We start from the raw sequence: 20,747 nt of genomic DNA on the forward strand, positions 1-20,747 counted from the left end.
AACCCAGAGGAGATCTATTTGGGGGAGAGTGTTTAGAAATACTTTCCCCACAGGGCAATCTTCAGAGCTTACACCTTCTGAGAAACAAAATTGCCTTGGAGACAGAAACCTGTAGGAAACCTAGCTTTGGTTTTAGCCTTGGCAGAGGAGTTTGTTCCAAAGGAAAACATTTTAACAACCACGACAAAAAAGGAACCTGGCCAAAAGCAAACCGAACAGCAAAGCAAACTTGGTGATGTTCCTCTTTGTTACACTGAGTGATGCTGAGTGATTAGTGCTATTGTTCACCTCAGCTCTTAACTCCTAGCTGATTTCCCAGTGCTTAAATCCCCGGATAACTTCAAAGAGCTTACTACGTGAGCTGAGTGTTAAACATAGACTCAAACTGGGTACTGATGCCCTGGAGAGCTGTGGTAGTTTTAGGCTGTCCCTTTAAAATTTCCCACGGATTTTGAACAGAGAGTGGTAAAATGTAAATAAATCACCATTAGGTGGAGAGGTATCTACCATGAGGTCTTGCAGCTGGGTTGAGGCAATCCCAAGCACAAATCCAGGCTGGGCAGGGACTGGCTGGAGAGCAGCCCTGAAGCAAAGGACTTGGAGGTGCTGGTGGATGAGAAGCTCAACATGAACCAGCAGGGAGCACTTGCAGCCAGAAAGCCAACCAGAGCCTGGGCTGCATCAGGAGAAGTGTGGCCAGCAGGGCAAGGGAGGTGATTCTTCCCCTCTGCTCAGCTCTGGTGAGACCCCACCTGGAGTACTGCATCCAGGTCTGGAGCCTCTGTTACAAGGGGGATCTGGAGGTGCTGGAAGGCATCCAGAGAAGGGCCACCAGGATGAGCAGAGGGCTGGAGCACCTCTCCTATGAGGACAGACTGAAAGAGTTGGGGCTGTTCAGTCTGGAGAAGAGAAGGCTCCAAGGTGACCTTCTTGTGGCCTTCCAGGATCTGAAGGGGGCTACAAGAAAGCTGGGGAGGGACTTTTTAGGCTATCAGGTAGTGACAGGACTGGGGGGGAATGGAATAAAGCTGGAAGTGGGGAGATTCAGGCTGGAAGTGAGGAAGAAGTTCTTCCCCATGAGAGTGGTGAGAGCCTGGAATGGGTTGTCCAGGGAGGTGGTTGAGGCTCCATCCCTGGAGGTGTTTGCAGCCAGGCTGGATGAGGCTCTGGCCAGGCTGATGTAGTGTGAGGTGTCCCTGCCCATGGCAGGGGGTTGGAACTGGCTGATCCTTGTGGTCCTTTCCAACTCTGACTGAGTCTATGATTCCATTCTGTGATCCTATAAGAATTAGTTTGGTTAACAATCTTTCTCTCTTTTGGCTTCTTCACTCTAGCAGATACTAACCTTGTACTTCTGCTGGCTTCTGCTTGACCTTGGCTGCATTTTTTTGGCTAAGTTCTAACATCTCCCTGCTCTTTCACTTGTCCCTTTTTGTTCAGGGGGTAAGGGAGGGGGGGCAGGGAGTGGGAAGCTATCAGCACCTCCCCTGGTTTTTGGCCAGGGGGGTTCTTGTGCTATTTATCAATTGTAAAGACCTGTAAATATTTGTAAATCCTGTATATTTTGTACACATTCAGTGCATTTCATTGTAGATTGCAGTCGTGCTTGTAAACACAGCTTTCGTTTGCTTCCAAATGGGCTGGGCTGGCAAATTTCGTGTTGGTAGAGGGGGGAAAGTTCCAAGCCACCAGTTTAACACAAAATATTGCAAATCCAACCTGAGGTTGAAGGGATTACTCACAGTCCTGCAGATCCCTGCAGCTCTCAGCACCACGTTGAGTTACGCTGCAGTAAGGTGCAAGAGTGTGCGAGCTGAAATCCCAGTCCCACACTGACAATGACCAGGCTGGATGCAAATGAAAGCTGTATTGACAAGCAAATCTACAATCTCTGATGAGATGCAATGAATCTGTACAAATAGACACTATTCACAATGTTTACAAGCATGTACAATCAACAGAAAAGAACAACCAAGCTCCCTTTGCTTCCCCCAAGGGACTTCCCCTCCCCAGACCCCCCTGGCAAAAGGCAGAGAGTCAAGAAGCAGAGAGGCTGTTAGCTTGTCAAGGTCAGTGTGTTATCTTCAACCAGAAAAGAAGAAGAAGCAGCAGACAAACAGAAGTCCAGCAAGCAAGCTGAGTCCCAGACTGCCCAAACTCCCCAACCTTGTTTTGAGTAGCAGTTCTTAAACATTTCTTTCTCTCCAATGGAAGTGCTTAGAACAATCATTATTTTGCTTTCTTAAACCCAGTAGTGACTTATTTACATTCCTTCACTTTCTCTGCTTGAACTTGTTGAAGAAAAATTAAAAAGACAGTCTTAAAACCATCACATAAGGGATGGGTAGGGAGTCTTAGCTCTGAATTTGCCAAGTGAGTTCTGGCAGTGCTGAAAGCATCCTCGATCAGTTAGTCCCTTCTCCTCTGCATCTGGCTTGGCAGCCACTCAAGCAGAACAACAGAGCTCATTTCCTATTCATGTATTATGCATAATTTGCTTTGAATACCATGTTTGCTCTAACACCAAGGTTAGCTTTTCATCTCACTTTGCTACTACACCAGTGGGAAGCACTGGGAATTGAGGACTCGACTCAACTACGGAGCCACAGATTGATAAACAAATTATACTGATTTTAGTTTGGGTTTTAAATGGATCTGAAATGCCTGCAGTGATCCAGGCTTATTTTAAACACTTCCAGGGATGGTGACTCCACCACCTCCCTGGGCAGCACATCCCAATGGCCAATCTCTCTTTCTGGGAAGAATTTCTTCCTAACATCCAGCCTAAACCTCCCCTGGCACAGCTTGAGACTGTGTCCTCTTGTTCTGCTGCTAGGTGCCTGGGAGAAGAGACCAACCCCCTCCTGGCTGCAACCTCCCTTCAGGTAGTTGTAGACAGCAATGAGGTCTCCCCTGAGCCTCCTCTTCTCCAGGTTAAACACCCCCAGCTTCCTCAGCTTCCCACAGACCTGTGCTCCAGACCCCTCCCCAGCTTTGTTGCCCTTCTCTGGACACGTTCAAGCAACTCAACATCTTTCTTGAACTGAGAGACTCAGTACTCCAGGTGTGGTCTAACCAGTGCTGAGCATAGGGCAGAATGACTTCCCTGCTCCTGCTGGCCACATTATTCCTGATGCAGGCCAGGATGCCATTGGCCTTCTTGGCCACCTGGGCACACTGCTGGCTCATGGTCAGCCTACTGACAACCAGTACCCCCAGGTCCCTCTCTGCCTGGCTGTTCTCCAGGCTCTGCTTTTTTGGAGCAGCAATGCTAAATATTTGAAGACTCTCAAAATAGATGGAAGCAGTAACATTGGCTAAGCAGAAACTTCTTGCCAGGAGATTAGACTTTATTTGGTAGGATTTAAATATGCCTGGCATGTCAAAGCAATGTGACAAGCCAGTGTATTCCTCATGCTCTCTGTCTACCTCATAACTTGTTGTGAAAGGATAATGACTGTTGCCAGCTTGCTTTGTTCCTGTCAATATTTTTGAAGAGAAGAAGGTGAAATGGCTCCATTTCAGCAATGAAGTCATTCCTTTATGCCAAAATACTGACAGGGACTCTTGCTGTGGGAAGATAAATCAGAGTTCTGACTCCTGCATCACCAGCCCAAAAAAGAAGTCAATGTTGCTTGAAAGGATCAGTGCTGTTCAAGCAGATTCTACTTCTTTTTGAGGCAAAGGAAGTTCCATGGAAACAGGAGGAAGAATTATTTCCCTGTGAGGGTGACAGAACACTGGAACAGGCTGCCCAGGGGTTTTGTGGAGTCTCCCTCTCTGGAGATATTCAAGACCTGCCTGGATGAGTTCCTGTGGGACTTGTTCTAGGTGATCCTGCCCTAGGAGGGGGGTTGGACTGGATGATGTCTCAAGGTCCCTTCCAGCCCCTAGCATTCTGTGATTCTGTGATTCTTTTAATGTTGCAGATGTGAATGTCAAGTGAGTTTTCTGTGTGCTTTACTTCAGTATGAAATAAAACAGACTGTGGGACTCGGGCGCTTTAAAACTCTGTTTTTCAAAACTCAGGGATAATTTTAGGAAAGAGGAAGCCAAAAGAATCAACAAGTGGAACATGTGGACCTCAGTCAATGTTGTAATGCCAGCTATTTTCTGCCCAAGTCTAACAAGGTATTTGCCTGTTGGCTTTGCCACCGATTGTTCCAGCTGCCCCAAGGCTGCACTTGAATTTTCCTCCCTTCATGTGGGTGGTATCTGAACCCCTAGTGAGTAACTCTCTATCCACCTCCATTCTAACCCCAAAATTCAGCCTTTGCTAGGAGTCCAAACCAACAAAATTTCCATTCAGGCCCTTAGCACAGCAACTGCAGTAGCCTCCTGCTACTGCACCTCACATGGTCCAGTCTTCTCCTAAAATATCCTGGTCCAGCCACTTCTGCCTGCTTCTTGCTTTGCTCCTTTCCCCTGGACACACATGTCCCTGTGCTGGTCCTTTCTCTGCAGCAGTGCTTACATTTGTTGTTTTCTAGGATGAGACCTTTCACTGTTTAGCTGAGTTCTTCCTATTAGGACCCATATTTTCTTACCTGTGTGTGCATTACCTGTGCCTTTGCTCTGGATGCAAGCCCAGCTCTTGTGCCCTTGGTCCAGGCAGAGACACTCAGTGACATTTTCTACTCTTCTCTCTTCCAAAGCCCTTCTAATGGCATTTGTCCTCAGCACTCAGCTCCCTGATGCCTTTCAGCAGAACATAGTGTCCCCTGGGTCTTCAGTTGTGCTCTTTTCCCATATTACTGCTTTCTCTGCCAACCTTTCATCATTTTCAAACAGGATCAGGAGCTCTTTGAGCAGAAACTGGCTCTCTTGCAACTCCTTGTGACCACTGCAACACTTGACCTGTGACTGATGCTTCCAAACTCACTGTGAGGCTGGCTCAGTGTGCCTTACCTGATGGAAAATCCTGCTGGCAAACAAAAGGAAGTGGCATGAAAGTCACAGCTGATAGAAGAAGTGAAACCATTCATTACAGATGACTCAGAGGAAAAGCAGCCATTAGCAGCTTCAGCAGAGGAATCACTGCAAACTTTCAGCTCCTCACCTTGCAATAATTCTTACAGCACCTGTAGCTATGGGACCATCCCTTTGTATCAGCTTGCATGCCTTGGTTTAACTGTTTCAACTGGGAATAGTTCTTCAAAGGAGGCAAGCTCCTGGGCGGACATGGTGGAGACCATGAGCAGGAGGAGTTCCCTGACTTGCAAAGAATGAATGTAAAAGATTGGGGAAATGCAGTCCTCAGCTTTTCCAGCTGAAAGTGGAAGATGGTGGATGCCCCATCCCTGGAAACAGTGCCAGGTCAGGTTGGATGGCTGTGAGCAAACCTAACCCATTCTATAATTCTCTGCTTCTACAGTTCTATGAAACAGGGATACAACAAACACCAGGGGAGGATGCAGCATTGCTGGGAAATCACGTATTAAACAGCTCTTTAGTGAAGAAGTGTTAATTCCTACCATATCTTACCTAAAAAAAGGCAATAGAAAGCATGTAAACATCTCCTATATGCACAAACAATACAACACAGCTGTCTTATAAGCAGGGATTAGTAGGAGGACACTGTTATAAAACCAGCAGATTTTTTCCCTTGGGACACTTGAAAGCCCACAAATTCAGTCCATTCAAACAGTGTGCTGCTTATGCTCTTCTTTCCATGCCTAGTTGCTGAGGCAGTGACATTCTTACAAACCAGGTTTCTGTGCATTTTCCACTACAAAATTCTTCAACCAACATCCTTATTATTTTTCCTTCCCCACTGGAAAAAAAAAATTAACTAAATGCATTCCTCTCCACATTTCCATTTTTATATCTCACTTACTCAATGAAACCAGACAACAGGAAGTTATTTTCTCCCCTCTGACTGATGGAGCAATATCTCTCTGAAGCACTTTAGAAAGAGTTTTAGCAGCAAAACACAAGAGATTCATCTTAAACTAGCTTAATCTAAACAGTTACATGACAGCAGCTGGGGACATAACTTCTGGGAAAGGTGGATGCAAACCTAGTCTGGAAGACATTCAGTGAAATCAATGACTTGCAGCTGCTGCCCCTGACATAGGCACTGCTACATCTAGCAACATCTCTTTAGATCAGGAGCAAACTGACTTTTTAAGGTGTCAGGTAGTGATAGGACTGGGGGGAATGGAACAAAACTGGAAGTGGGTAGGATAAGCAGCCATACATCTGCTTATGGCAAGCTGCAGCTAGATATATTTCCCCCTCAACTCTGGTGAGACTCCCACCTGGAGTACTGCATCCAGTTCTGGAGCCCCTATTACAAGAGGGATCTGGACATGCTGGAAGGTGTCCAGAAAAGGGCCATGAGGATGAGCAGAGGGCTGGAGCACCTCTCCTATGAGGACAGACTGAAAGAGTTGGGGCTGTTCAGTCTGGAGAAGAGAAGGCTCTGAGGTGACCTTTTTGTGGCCTTCCAGGATCTGAAGGGGGCTACAAGAAAGCTGGGGAGGGACTTTTTAGGATCTCAGGTAGTGACAGGACTAGGGGGAATGGAATAAAGCTGGAAGTGGGGAGATTCAGACTGGACATGAGGAAGAAGTTCTTCCCCATGAGAGTTGTGAGACACTGGCACAGGTTGCCCAGGGAGGTGGTTGAGGCCCCATGCCTGGAGGTGTTTGCAGCCAGACTGGATGAGGCTCTGGCCAGGCTGATCTAGTGTGAGGTGTCCCTGCCCATGGCAGGGGGGTTGGAACTGGCTGATCCTTGTGGTCCCTTCCAACCCTGACTGATTCCATGATTCTATATTAGGTGGCAAGTGAATCCTTCACCACTCAGCTTGCAAGGTGTTATTCCTCCTTTTGCTAGTGGAGCTGAGATGCCCTTTCTCCCCTCCCCACACACACTACCTGTGATTGCCAGCTGGGTGACGAAGAAGGTCATCCGCGACTTGCGTTTCCTCCTCCAGGTAGAGAAGAGCACAATGGCATTCCCAGCAATTGTGACAATGAAGAGAATCCAAAGGGTCACCAGCTGCTCTGTCTGCATTGGAGAGAAAAGGGGGAAAAAAGCAATAAAAAAGGTGTATTGTTGTGTTGGTGAGTTGTGACTTGGGGTTACCAGTCACTTATCCTAGGACAAATGGAATCATAGAATTGTCAGGGTTGGAAGGGACCTCAAGGATCATCCAGTTCCAACCCCCCTGCCATGGGCAAGGACACCTCACACCACAGCAGGTTGCTCACAGCCACATCCAGCCTGGCTGCAAAAACCTCCAGGGATGAGGCTTCCACCACCTCCCTGGGCAACCTGTGCCAGTGTCTCACCACCCTCATGGGGAAGAATTTCTTCCGAACATCCAATCTGAATCTCTCCATTTCTAGTTTTGTTCCATCCCCCCAGTCCTATCACTCCCTGACACCCTAAAAAGGCCCTCCCCAGCTTTCTTGTAGCCCCTTTCAGATACTGGAAGGCCACAATAAAGTCTTTTCGAAGCCTTCTCTTCTCCAGACTGAATAGTTCCAACTCTCTCAGTCTGTCCTTATAGAAGAGGAGCTCCAGCCCTCTGCTCATCCTCATGGCCCTTCTCTGGACACCTTCCAGCACCTCCAGATCCTTCTTGTAATAGAGGCTCCAGACCTGGGTGCAGTACTCCAGGTGGGGTCTCACCAGAGATGAGCAGAGGGGGAGGATCACCTCCCTGGCCCTGCTGGCCACACTTCTCCTGATGCAGTCCAGGCCCTGGTTGGCTTTCTGGGCTGCAAGTGCACACTGACAGCTCCTGTTGAGCTTCTCATCCACCAGCACCCCCGAGGCCTTTTCTTCAGGGCTGCTCTCCAGCCAGTCCCTGCCCAGCCTATATGTACTTGGGGTTGTCCCAACCCAGCTGCAGGAGTTTGCACTTGGTCTTGCCCAATTTGACAACAGACATCCAGGAGCTCCTGGATCTAAGTGAACTCGTGGCATCGAATCAGGAGGTTAGATTGGCTTTCTTGGCTGCAAGTGCACACTGGTGGCTCAGGAGAAGAGAATGGAAGAAAAAAAATACCAAAAGCTTGAAATGGGAGTTTTGCCAAGTGATTACTAATTATTTAGCCTAAAATACATCCTTGTTCTTTCAGAAAATCCTTCACACTGCTGGGGATGTTCATCCCAGTTTGCTCTGCAGTGGCTGTATACTGCTTCCACCTGCACAAAACCAGTGACTGCTCAGCACTTTGCACTAAAACAAGAGGCAGCTTTCCCTTTTCTCCTATTGCTCCAGCAAGCTGGGAAACAACCAGGTGCCTCCCTTTGTGAGCAGGATGGATAGATGGGCTCTGCTGGAGAAATTGGGGAAAGAACTACTTCTCTCCTCCCAGCCTCAGTGAGTACAGGTCGTCCACAAGCTCTACAAACCCCAAACATCCCCTCCAGGTGGGGATCTTCGGGGTCACCAAGGCTGCAAAGAAAGCATGACCCACTGGAAGACAAATAGGGCAGCAAGGGATACGTGATGACAAAACGTCCCCTAGTGGTTCTGTGCACAGAGAAAAGGGAGGGAGGAAAACAAAGCTGCTCCTGCTCCCAAAGCATCGGCATCCTGTGGCTGCACACAGCTGCAGCTGCTTGTTTTGTGAGAGCACAGCCAATCTCCCCCTTCCTCTTGGTCCTCCCTAGATGCAGGATAGTTATTTTTTTGCTCTGTAGCCTTCCCCTTGTCATGGGAGAGGGTGAAGTTTGTGTTTTCTCCACAGCAGAGAGCCAGTTCTGAGCCTAGGAAGCACCAAGGCTGGTGAGCATGGGTCAGCTTGGAGAAAGCATTCTGCATTCCTGCAAAATCCTCCCTTAGAAAATCCTGGCCTGGGTAAAGCTGCAGGTAGTGGCGTGGGGGGAGATGGTTCTGCTGCTCTTCTGCAAAAACAAAGTGAAGAGAGGAGGTTTTTTTCATAGTAACAGGTTTGAAGGCAGCAGAGCAGGGGAGCTCAGAAGGAAAGAAATCATCATGTATCCAGCAGCAACAACAGACACATCGTTATTAGAGTCAAAAAGAGGAAAAAATCCATACATGGCTCAGCAGAGCTGGGAGTTACAAAACCCAGGGACACCTCTCCCAGAGCCTGCTGCTCCTGAGCTGCCCCCTGCCTTTGATGTTTCAGGAAGAGACAGTCCATGAATGGAAGAGAGAAGAGCCTGCACAGCCTCCTACCTCTGCCTTCTCATGGCTTTCCAGTGCTTCAGGTGCATTGGTTGCATGGACTCACATCCTAGCAGCTGGGGGGACTTTCAGGTTATGTCAGTGTTGTGGTCCTTGATCTTCCAGTTCCTGACAGCAAACCCATGATGTGGGAGACAGTTGGAAAATGGAGGAGACAGGTAAAGGCTGCAGTTGAAGAAGAATCTCAGCTGCTGTCCCTACAGGATTGACTCCAAGGCACTGTTGTGAGTAGGTGGAGGGGAAGAGGCTGGCAGTGAGATGCTGGCAGTGAGATGCTGGCAGTGAGACTCGTGGCTGCCTGACAGGGCTGCTAATGGAGCAAAAGGAAGGAAGAGCACTCATTAAAAACATTTGGCAGCCACTAACCCATGACTTTTTCATGGGTGAGCAGAAATACCTCTCCTATGGAAGGCTGGAATGTCTCTCCTATGAGGAAAAGCTGGCAGAGTTGGAGTTGATCAGCCTGCAGAAGGAAAGGTCCAAGAAGACTTAGTTGTGGTCTTTCAGTACTGAAAAGAGATCTACAAGAAAGATAGGGACAATCTTTTTAGCAGGACCTGTTGTGAAGGACTGGGGCAATGGTTTTAAACTAAAAGAATGGAGAGTTAGACTAGACAGAAGAAATTTTTCACACTGAGGATGGTGAGACACAGGCCCAGGTTGCCCAGAGAGGTGGTAGATGCCCCATCCCTGAAAAATTTCCAGCTCAGCTTGGATGGGGCTCTGAACAACCTGATCTGGTTGAAGAAATCCCTGCTCACTGTAGGGGGGAGTGGACTAGATGAGCTTTAAAGGTCTCTTCCAAACCACACCACTCTATGATCCTATGAAACCAGAGCTCCTGCTGCCCTCAAAGAGAAAGCAGCTGAGCTGTGAGCATGGGGAGGGAAGGTAAAATGGAAGGAAAGGAGCAGTTTCTTGATCTTCCATGACCTTTAGTGGTTTCTCAGCTCTTAGCCTCTTTCTATCCAGCATCCGTAGTCCCTCCTCTACTGGGGAGCTACTTGGAACCAGCCTCAGCTTTGCTCCAGGTACATAGCCACAACATCCTGCAGGTTATGCTGGCATGAGGAAAGGCCAGACTTGGTCTATCAGCAATTTTTGGCTGCTCTCTGTGCCTGAACCCAGAGCCTAGTTTAAGCTCACAATGAAGGTTTCACTTTTCCCAGCATAATCTACCAGCTGGGTCATCTCACCTAGCTTGAAAGCTCTAAAGAGAGACAACTTCTCTAAATCATCAGAATATAGACTAGATAATAGTAGCATCTTGGAGAAGAGCCACCAGTCATCTCCATGGATTATAAAGTCATCTAGAAAAGACAACTTGTGTGGCCTGGATCCTTAGCTTTTGGACAAAGCAAAACAAAACAAAGCAAAACAAACAAACAAACAAACAAACAAACCTCCCCCCAGAAAGCCCCAAAAAACCAAACCAAACCAACTCATCTTTCATTGGTGTCTGAAAATCATTTGAATTCCTTAGAGACAAACTCCCTTCAAAACATGTGGCAAGAGACCTGGTGGAACTGATTTTCTGGGGATGCTTTATTTTAAAACAGGAATTGGAAGGTAATCTAGATTTCAAGAGGTTAAAATTTCACATCACTTTGGTCCTTAAAAGCAGTGGATTCTCCTCAGGGTTTGGTTTGGTTTTTCCACTTCAGAAATGGAAGAAACCAAGGGGCAAGGCTTGGTCCTATTTTCTCTGACATAAATTGTCTTTGACTCTGTTGTACTGATGTGAGCACCAACAGAGCAGGGATCTGACACTCAGAAGAAATAGCTATGGAACACCAGAGACTGAGCTAGAGGGGCACAGCACACACAGTCAGTTTAAAATCCATCCCTCCCCACCCCCCTAAGTGAAAAAGACTGCTTAATAGGTAGGCAATTTTAGGCTAAACCTGTGTGGAAATAGAGTTAAACCAGACTACAAAGATCACCTCAAAGGTAGAAAAGCTGAATATAGGAGAGTGAAGTTTGGAGGGCCATAGACAAAGGAACAAAGTCAAAGTTTCTATTAATCTATTTGTGGTAAATGCCATTCAGAGAGAAGAGAAAAAAGGGAGAGAAGAGAAAAAGGTCTCATTCTTGGGGAATAAGGAGCTAGAATCATAGCATCATAGAATTGTTAAAGTTGGAAGGGACCTCAAGGATCATCCAGTTCCAACTCCCCTGCCATGGGCAGGGACACCTCACACTAGAGCAGGTTGCTCACAGTCACATCCAGCCTGGCTGCAAAAACCTCCAGGGATGAGGCTTCCACCTTCCACCTCCCTGGGCAACCTGTGCCAGGCTCTCACCACCCTCCTGGGGAAGAACTTTTTCCTAACATCCAATCTGAATCTGCCAGCCTGATCTAGTGTGGGGTGTCCCTGCCCATGGCAGGGGGGTTGGAACTAGATGATCCTTGTGGTCCCTTCCAACCCTGACTGATTCTATGATTTCTACTTTTGCTCCCTTCCCCCATGTCCTATCACTCCCTGACACCCTAAAAAGTCCCTCCCCAGCTGTCTTGTAGCCCCCTTCAGATACTGGAACAGATGACTTCAATCCCTGCAGCCTCTCTGCAGGGTTAACCCGCAGAATGAAAATTTCTGTGGTTACTAATGGGATGCCCACCATGATAAAGGCCCTTCATGAGGCTAGGATTAGAATCCAAAATTCCCTTGATGAATTGGAAGCATGCATTGGATAAAAAAACCGCAAACCACAACCCCAAGGATACTGCGCGACAGAGGACAGCGCAGTGGCTGTAAGGACATTGGCTGGGGCAAGCCTTCATCCCCCTCCCATGCAGCACAGAGAGTGCCCCACCAGTGGAACATGACTTAATATCACTCTGAGAGTAACAACCATCATCATAGGATCAGCAGTGGTCTTCTGTGCCTCTGCTCTTACCCTTCCCATGTACCCAGCAGCTGTGCTACAACCACTTCCCTGCACTGTGCTTCAAGACAGACACCAGGGAATGAGTTGCCAGCAGTAGAGAGGACAGAGCCAGGTGAAAGAGAAAAACTGAGTGGATTCAGTTGCTTAATCTTGCAAGGAAAGCAGGCTGCAGGAAAAACAGAACATAGCCTTGAAGACACAAAAAGACTGGTGCAAAAAAAAAAATAATGAAAGGAAAGGAACAATTTCTTCTTCAGATCTGCTGCAGACTGGCCAAGAGTAAGTGAGCCAAAACTACAGCACAGAATTCAGGCTGATCAGTTTATAGATTCAGCTTAAAAACACACCAGACAGAGAGAGGTTTGCTTCATCTATGAAGCAATTAGATTAGGAAGACAGCTGACTGATCCTTAACCTTCACTCCAGCTTCACCTTCTCTCATTTTGTGTTAGTCATCACCTTGAGGTTGCTTAGCCACAGAGGTGTTTGTTCCATGTCTTGTTTGTTCATCAAGCAAAAAAATCCTCTTTTTGTAGCAATCCTCAGCAGGATGAATTACAAAAAAAAACACCCCCAAAACAACCCCAAAGGATTGTTTAATGACATACTGCACAGACATCAGAGGCATTCTGGATTAAAAGGAGGAAATGGCATTTCCCAGCCCCCTGTGTAGAAGCTTTTGGCAAGAGCTGCCTTTGCAAGGGACCTTGCTAACAGCTTTGCATGAGAATGCCATGGGAGAGGCTTGTGTCACTCACCAGATCTTTCAGATTAGAAAAACTGAGGATGCTGGTGACTCAATTAAGGTCACAGAACCAGTCAAAGTCCAGGGGATTTCCTTGGCTTGACTGCAACCTTTGCTTGTGCTGCTACTCCACGAGCCTGCTGTTTGGAGCATGGAAGTGCTTGGCATCTGCAGTGCATACTCATGTTTTCTTAATTGGCTTGAAAATTAAAACCAGTTTTAGTCAATGAAGCAAGCTGCTTCTTGGGTGAAATCTAACCCAGCAAAACCTGTCTGAAGAGTGTGTTTTGCTTGTAGAAGCAGCTGAATCCATAGGCTGCAATAAGTATATCCTGGTTTATACCTGAGTTGAAGATCATAGCTGTGAGCAGGTGATTCATAGAATCAGTCAGGGTTGGAAGGGACCACAAGGATCAGCCAGTTCCAACCCCCTGCCATGGGCAGGGACACCTCACACTAAATCAGCCTGGCCAGAGCCTCATCCAGCCTGCCCTTAAACACCTCCAGGATGGGGCCTCAACCACCTCCCTAGACAACCCATTCCAGGCTCTCACCACTCTCATGGGGAAGAACTTCTTCCTTACATCCAGTCTGAATCTCCCCACTTCCAGCTTTGTTCCATTCCCCCCAGTCCTATCACTCCCTGAGATCCTAAAAAGTCCTTCCCCAGCTTTCTTGTAGCCCCCTTCAGATCCTGGAAGGCCACAAGAAGGTCACCTCAGATTCTCCTCCTTCCCCTCTACTGTGCCCCAGTGAGGCCACATCTGGAGTGCTGTGTCCAGATCTGGGCTGTCCAGTTCAAGAGAGCCCAGCTGAGGGGACTGGAGCATCCCTTACAAGGAGAGGCTGAGAGACCTGAGGCTGTTTAGCCTGAAGAAGAGAAGACTGAGAGGCTAGTCTTATCAATATCTAAAGGGCAGATGTCAAGATCACAGATTCTTAGGGGTTGGAAGGGACCTCTGGAGACCATTGAGTCCAAGCCCCAATGATGGCAAGTCTCTTTGTAGTGGTGCCCAGACAAGGGGCAACAGCTATAAACTAGAACACAAGAAGTTCCATCAAAGCACAAGGAGAAAATTCTTACCTGTGTGTGACAGAGCTCTGGAAGAGGCTGCCCAGAGAGTTTGTGGAGTCTCCTTCTCTGGAACTTATAAAAGCCACCTGGTTGTGATCCTGTGCAACCTGCTGTGGGTGACCTTGCTTTGGCAGCGGGGGTTGGACTGGATGATCCTCAGAGGTCCCTTCCAACCCCTACCATTGTGTGACTCTGCAGTGCTGTGATGTCCCTGATTTTAATGTCATCAGGAAAGATGCACCTGACTATTTTTTCCTAGAACATTTTTACCATGAGGGTCACTCAATGGTCCATCCATAACTGCATGGTTTTGATAGCCCTAATGAAAAACCTGTGAACTGCTGGGTTGGGGTTTTTTTCTCAACCACAAAATGTGGGGGAAGTGATTAAATGTGCCCAATCTGTACAATTAAAACTTCTCAAAAGCCTGCAGAAAGTCATACTTTCTAGGCATATTTGTATAGCAGAGGCAGATGGACACAAACCCTGTGGCTGCTTGGAGCATGAAGTCAGAACTCTGAGGGTTGCCAGTACAAAATTGCCCAAAACAGTTGGCTCAGAGCTACCCCCAGATGGGCTATCAGGTGTTGCATTTAAGCTACTAGACAAAGCTGTTCTGGCTAACAGTCCTGCAAGCAGGAGGAGATCAGCTCTTACATCTGGGGTGACCTTAGAGCTGCCTTCAATACCTGAGGGGATCCCACAGGAGGGCTACTGAGGGACTTTTCATAAGGGTGTCAAGAGGGAATGGTTTGGAGCTGAGGCAGAGTAGGGTTAGACTGGTTCTGAGGAAGAAGTTCTTCAGTATGAGGGTGGTGAGACTCTGGAACAGGCTGCTCAGGGAGGCTGTGGATGTCTCCTCCCTGAGGGTGTTCAAATGCCAGGGTGGATGAGGCCTTGAGCAGCCAAGTCTCATAGAGAGGTGTTCCTGTCTGTGGCAGGGAGGTTGGAGCAGATGGCCTCTGAGGTGCCTTCCAACCTGAGCCATTCTGTGGTTCTCCAAACAGCATCTCAGGAAAAGCAACAGGCGTCACAGCATATTGCAGAATATGTTCAGGAGTTCCTGACACCTTTCTTGCACAGACTTCATTCTCCTCCTCTCCCCCCCACCAGAAGATTGCTAAGTTACTGATGAATCACTTGATGTGCTTATTTCTCTTCTCTAAAGTGTGTGCTTGCAGTCACAGAGATTACTCCAGAAATTGGGCAGCACTCATTATTGTTTTCCTATTATGTATTCAATAATGGGATGCTCTGTGAGATTTGCTTGAAAAATCAGAATAACAAGCAGTAGCATAGGCAAATGTTTTCCAGCAGACAAAGAGACTCCTGCATTTGGATGAAATGGCAGAGGCCACAGGCTCTAACTTAAACAGGACACCTGGAGCCAAATCATTGTTACCTGGCAGTCCTACAAAAGAAGTCTGTGCAAGCCTTCTCTCCATGTATTGGTCCTCTCAGCTCCTTGCTGGAGATGGGAAGACACACACACAAAATGCAGAGATGAGCCCTACTCAATGCCTTCTGAGGACGAGCACGTGCTCCTACTGCTGGGGAAGCTGTGGGGCTGTTGGAGGTATGACTGCTTCCTCCAGTCCCGATGGAGCCTCCCAGCTCTGTGCACAACCAGGGCAAACCTATTCTCAGATTTCAGCTTCTCTCCAGGCAGGTTTCTGGTTTGCAGCTTGTCAAGTTTGTACATTAAGAAGATCCTAAGTGGAGGAAGGCCACCAGGTGTTCAGGTGATCTCTGTTCTTCTCAGACTACTGGTCTTGATGTTCACTTAGAGCCCTTTTACACAGGTGTTTAAGGCCAGGCTGGATGAGGCTCTGGCCAGCCTGCTCTAGTGTGAGGTGTCCCTGCCCATGGCAGGGGGTTAGGACTAGATGATCTTCGTGGTCCCTTCCAACCCTGACTGACTCTATGATTCCAATGCATATGAGGGAGATTGTAAAGGGATAGAATAAACTCTTCTTTGGCCTGGTGGGTTGGAGCTGCAATTAACACCAATTACCACTTCTCTTCTGCATTTGGTTCTGACATAGCCAGCAGAACTTAGACTCATAGAATCAGTCAGGGTTGGAAGGGACCTCAAGGATCATCCAGTTCCAACCCCCCTGCCATGGGCAGGGACACCTCACACTAGAACTAGAACTTCTTGTGGTTCAAGAGAGTAACCTACCTGGATGCATCATATAAAGGCTTCCAAGAAGAAATACAGTCTGGGTTTTCAAGGACCACTGGCTACAAGACAGCAGCAAGACCTTTGTGTAGGCAGGGATGAGCAAATGCCTTTGTTGTGGGAAGCACCAGCTCCAAAGTGCCACACAGGCTCTGGAGTCAGCTCATGCAGTGGCCACTCACCCAGCCTGCATTTACTGCCAGCCATGGGCTACATCATGTTTAAAAACCTCAATAAAAGGCCCAAAGGTATATTTTGTAGGTATATTTTGATCTTTTTGTAGGTATGTTTTGATCTTTTTGTAGGTATGTTTTGATCTTTTTGTAGGTATACTTTGATCTTTTTGTAGGTATACTTTGATCTTTTTTTAACCCATGGAGCCTACTCTGAGCTGAACCTCTGATTACTTTAGCTACATCACCAGACCCTTATGAAGAAGAAGGAGATACTGCTTGGCTGGGAAGGGGCAAGGACACAACCACAATGTAGGCAGTGCTGGCAGAGGACATTTAACCAAGTGAGGAGGTAGCAGCAGCACTTTCCAGATAAGAGCTTCTAAAGCGAGCTGAAACTGCTGACAGGGAGCCCTGTCTTGCCTTCACTGTAGCCCTCAGAGCAGGTGCTCTATCCCTCCTTTCCTGCAGCAGCTGTCACTTGTCTCCAGAGTCAAAATTATTTCCATGCCTGTCAATAATTAGTAATTGCTGTGAAATCAGTGAACCTCCTTGCAAAGCTCATCCTACATATGCCAGAGCATCCAGCTGAAGAGTGCAAGCCTAACAGCACTGAGTTTCCTTTACCAATGAAGAAGCACGCATGACTACACATGGCTTTCTAATTATTGCCATTTACTCATCTCCCATATTAAGGAGCATTTTTCTGCCTGGGCACTTTCAAATCACAGAATTAATTGTCACTTTTGCCATTATAAAATGCTGCTCCCATGACGCTGTTCAGATTTCCAGCCCTAATTGTGGGCAGAACAAAGGAGACAAAGTTGTTACAAACACTTTGGTTATTGCTTCTGCATTTATTTTAAGAGGTTTTTTGTTGTTGTTGTGTTTTTTCTTTGGGGGGAGGTCTAACAGGAAGAGGGGGAAAAAAGGAAGAAAAAAGGGAGAGGAAGGAAAGGGGAGAGGGAAGGAAATGGGAGAGGGAAGGAAAGGGGAGAGGGAAGGAAAGGGGAGAGGGAAGGAAAGGGGAGAGGGAAGGAAAGGGGAGAGGGAAAGAAAAGGTCATCCTTGCAATGTAGATAAGAAAGTGCAGTCTTATCAGTTAAAAAATTAGCAGCAGCATGTTAAAAGAGACCCTGATTGATTAACTCTAGAACTACAGATCAACTTTTTCCTTACAGGGGTGGGAACCTGTTGCAATTCCACAGCTTCCATTGGCACAGCAACCAAAACATACCCCTCCCCCCTCCAAAAAACAGCAACCCCTAAACATATCCCCCTTTACCTAAGAGATTCTCAAATGTTCCTAGTGCCTGTATCTTTCCAGTTGGAAGAGATCTCTTCGGTGTTGAGCTCCAGAAGGAACGGCAGAGTACTCCTTGCTGGAGTGTTTAATAACCTGGGCAGGGTACTCCTTGCTGGAGTGTTTAATAACCTGAATGTGACTCCTACAATGTGGCACAACAGTGAAGTGACACCTGGCATGGAGTGTAGAATTGAGCAATGACAAGAGGCACACAAACCCTGAAAGAAGGCTGAATTTCAGTACCTCTCTCATCTTTTCCCTGCATTCACACACACGGCACAGGTGATGCTTGGAGATGAATGAATGCACTTCCCGTGCCATTCACTGCTGAATGATTCACCTGCTGTGTTCTTAACAGCAGCCTTCAACTTCAACTGCATCCACCAGCCCCCCACACGCTCAACTTAAAGCAACTAAGCAGGACCTGTTCCTCCTGGTAGGAAAACAAACAAACCCCCAAACAAACAAACCAAGCCCACAAAGAGTAACCCCAAACCGCACCACACAACAAAATCCAAGCAACACCAAAACTTTCTTCCTGGTCTGCAATGTTTGTTGCAGCTGGAAAATAGAAACCAGATCCCTGATGTCAAAAGGATGGCTATGAGAAATTACATTAAAGATGTGTTAAAGTAACACAAGATTTTGATTACAAATGCACGGTAGATTACATAAAGGATGTGTTAAAGTAACACAAGGTTTTGATTTCACATGCACTGTAGAACTACAATATCTCTAGAGAAAAGCAGTGTTGTCCCTCCTGGAAGGGGGTATAAAGGGCACAAACCTGTAAAAGCCTGAACTCAGTTCCTGCTACAGTCTTGTTTTTCAGTATCTGCCTTTCACAGGGGGGACAAAAACAAAACAAAAACCAAAACAACCAAGGTCAAGGGAAAAAAAAAAAAAAGTTCAGTCATTCTAGTGCCTCCCTGCAGAGGTGCTGCAAGCAGGTGAGAAAAATAAATGCAGACCTTCAAAGAATACCTTGAAAGAATAGTAAAAGGATCCCCACTCCTCTTCTGCCACCACTTCAGTGAAAGTCACCGTTTCAGTGCAGGTGACAAGGGGAAGATCCAGCCAGCCGGTGCCTCCCTGGGAGCTGCTGCTGGCTTCTGTGGAGCCAACCTCCATCACTGGGTTGTTGGTTTGGGTTTGTTTGGGTTTTTTTTTTGTCTGAGTTGTCCAGGTCTTTGTAAGAGTTAACGCAGCTCAGGCTTCTCTCACAAAAGCGCAGCACCAAAACCTGCTCCTCGCTGCTCCGCCACTGGCTACCAGAGGTGTCGGGCTTCAGCTAAGTGATGGGAAAGGAAGGAGAGGGAAAAAAAAAAGAAAAGAAAAGCCAAGCTGGCACTGTCCCTTTGAGCTTTCCTTCGGTGCAACTCTGACGACAGCCATCCACATGCTCTTTCCAGCAGCAGGAGCAGCAGCCAGGTAAGTAAGTCGGAACACATGGACACAGCCAAGTGCCTTGTGGCCTCTGGATTGCTGTCCTGCTCAGAGCTAGAACAGAACCCGTTCTGCTCAGGGATTTTACATTTCAGCTCAGTCTCTTGGAGGGGATGGCACTTTTTGAAGCCAACAGCATGCTTTCACAAACAGTGTCTGCTTCTAGAAGTGATCTTTACAGTTAGTACCAAGGACTGAGATGCAGGAAGGCTCTTGCTTATACTTGCTCCTATGGAGACCAAGGTCACAATGCATTTCACAGCTGTGCCCCACCAACACTGAGGGTGCTGTAACACTTCCCCAGACTGCCCAAAGAGGTGGTAGATGCCCCATCCCTGGAAACATTCCAGGTCAGCTTGTTAGGGCTCTGAGCAACCTGATCTAATTGAAGATGTCCCTGCTTACTGCAGAGGTGTTGGAGTAGATGACCTTTAAAGGTCCCTTCCAACCCAAACCATTCTATGAACTTGGTTTCCTGTTACCTGCTCATGACAAAACCTTGCCCTGTGCTTATGTGTGCTCAGCATGCACAGCCATTGAGGAGCTCAGAAGGAATTAAATTCCTCACTCTGACCAGCCAAGGACACCCTCTCCCCAGCTGCTGGATCTCCACAAACTGCCTGCAGCATCTGTGCCCATGGGTCTAGCTGAGGCTGTGCCCAACCCCACCTACGTGAGCAGCAAGAGAGGGCTGGCTGCAGGACCTTCTGGCTCCCAGGATTAGGAACAACAGGGCATGGGGGCACAAGCAGTGAAAGTCAGGTCTAGTTTTTGACTCTGAGCCATCCCAAGTTGGGACATGTCTGGATCTGGAGCTTTGGAGCAGGCTGCTCTAGGGGTTGGGGAAAACTCTTGAGTGTCTCAGACCTCTCCAGGAGATGCTAGAGGAACGGAACTGGTCCAGGCCCATACACATAATTAGTACCAGTCATGCCAAGGATCAGCACTGCCCCATATGCCCCAGTGATCAATACTTAAAAGCAGTGAGTGATTCATAAGTTGAAACGTGAGGAGATAAAAAGAAATACCCCAGCACCACTGTGTTTTGCTGGAAGCCATTGGGGAAAGGCTCATCAATATCTTAGCCAAAAGAGGGGAGAAAATCTTTTTGAACTCTGTCAGATGTTACAGGTTGAATCTGAACCTCTGCTTGGGAGCATCCAAGCTTCTTGAAAACATCCTCCTCTTCCTTCTTCTTACCTTGCTTCCTTTTAGTTACAGAATTCTCTTAGAGGTAAAATTTATTACACTGAATGTTTGGGGATTTTTTTTTTCTTTCTTTCTTTTTTTCCCCCCTGGCACTTTCCTTCCTCCAGAGCTGTTATGCTCCAGCCTATTACAGGCACTAAGAGGCTTCTCAGAAGTTACATTGCATGCCAGATTGTGCACAGCTCTCAGGACCAGCTGAGAGTGACTTCTATGGCTTTGCCAGCTACTTGCTCTAAGTAGTGCTTCTGGTGCTACAAAAGGCTATACAAAGCCCCATTCCACCACTTACCTGTCTACACAGGAGTAATTGAGGTCTTCCATTACTAGGAGATCTTCTGTCTTCCCAGTCACTGTTTCAGTCTGGGAAAGAGAAGGCTGAGAGGGGATTTAATCAATGTTTATAAGTATCTGAGGGCTGGGGGTCAAGAGGGAGGGGCCAGGCTCTGCTCAGTTGCACCCTGTGATAGGACAAGAGGCAATGGATAGAAACTCCAGCGCAGGAGGTTCCACCTCAGCACGAGGAGGAACTTCTTCACTGTGAGGCTCACAG

The 20,747-nt window shown here is 47.4% G+C and overlaps 1 protein-coding gene across 1 annotated transcript in view; it reads right to left on the reverse strand.

The window, feature by feature from the left end:
* NPSR1 (neuropeptide S receptor 1) overlaps nucleotides 1-18,673 on the reverse strand; it is a 77,511-nt gene extending 58,838 nt beyond the window's left edge. Inside the window, exons 1-2 of the mRNA XM_054384954.1 lie at nucleotides 18,527-18,673; nucleotides 6,882-7,014 (exon numbers count right to left, since the gene is read on the reverse strand). Of these exons, the coding sequence (XP_054240929.1) occupies nucleotides 6,882-7,014; nucleotides 18,527-18,673 (280 nt within the window). The remainder of the gene's footprint in view (nucleotides 1-6,881; nucleotides 7,015-18,526) is intronic.
* Nucleotides 18,674-20,747: the final 2,074 nt, after the last annotated feature.

The sequence above is a fragment of the Indicator indicator genome, chromosome 11 (assembly GCF_027791375.1).
Source record: "Indicator indicator isolate 239-I01 chromosome 11, UM_Iind_1.1, whole genome shotgun sequence".
Taxonomy (NCBI): domain Eukaryota; kingdom Metazoa; phylum Chordata; class Aves; order Piciformes; family Indicatoridae; genus Indicator; species Indicator indicator.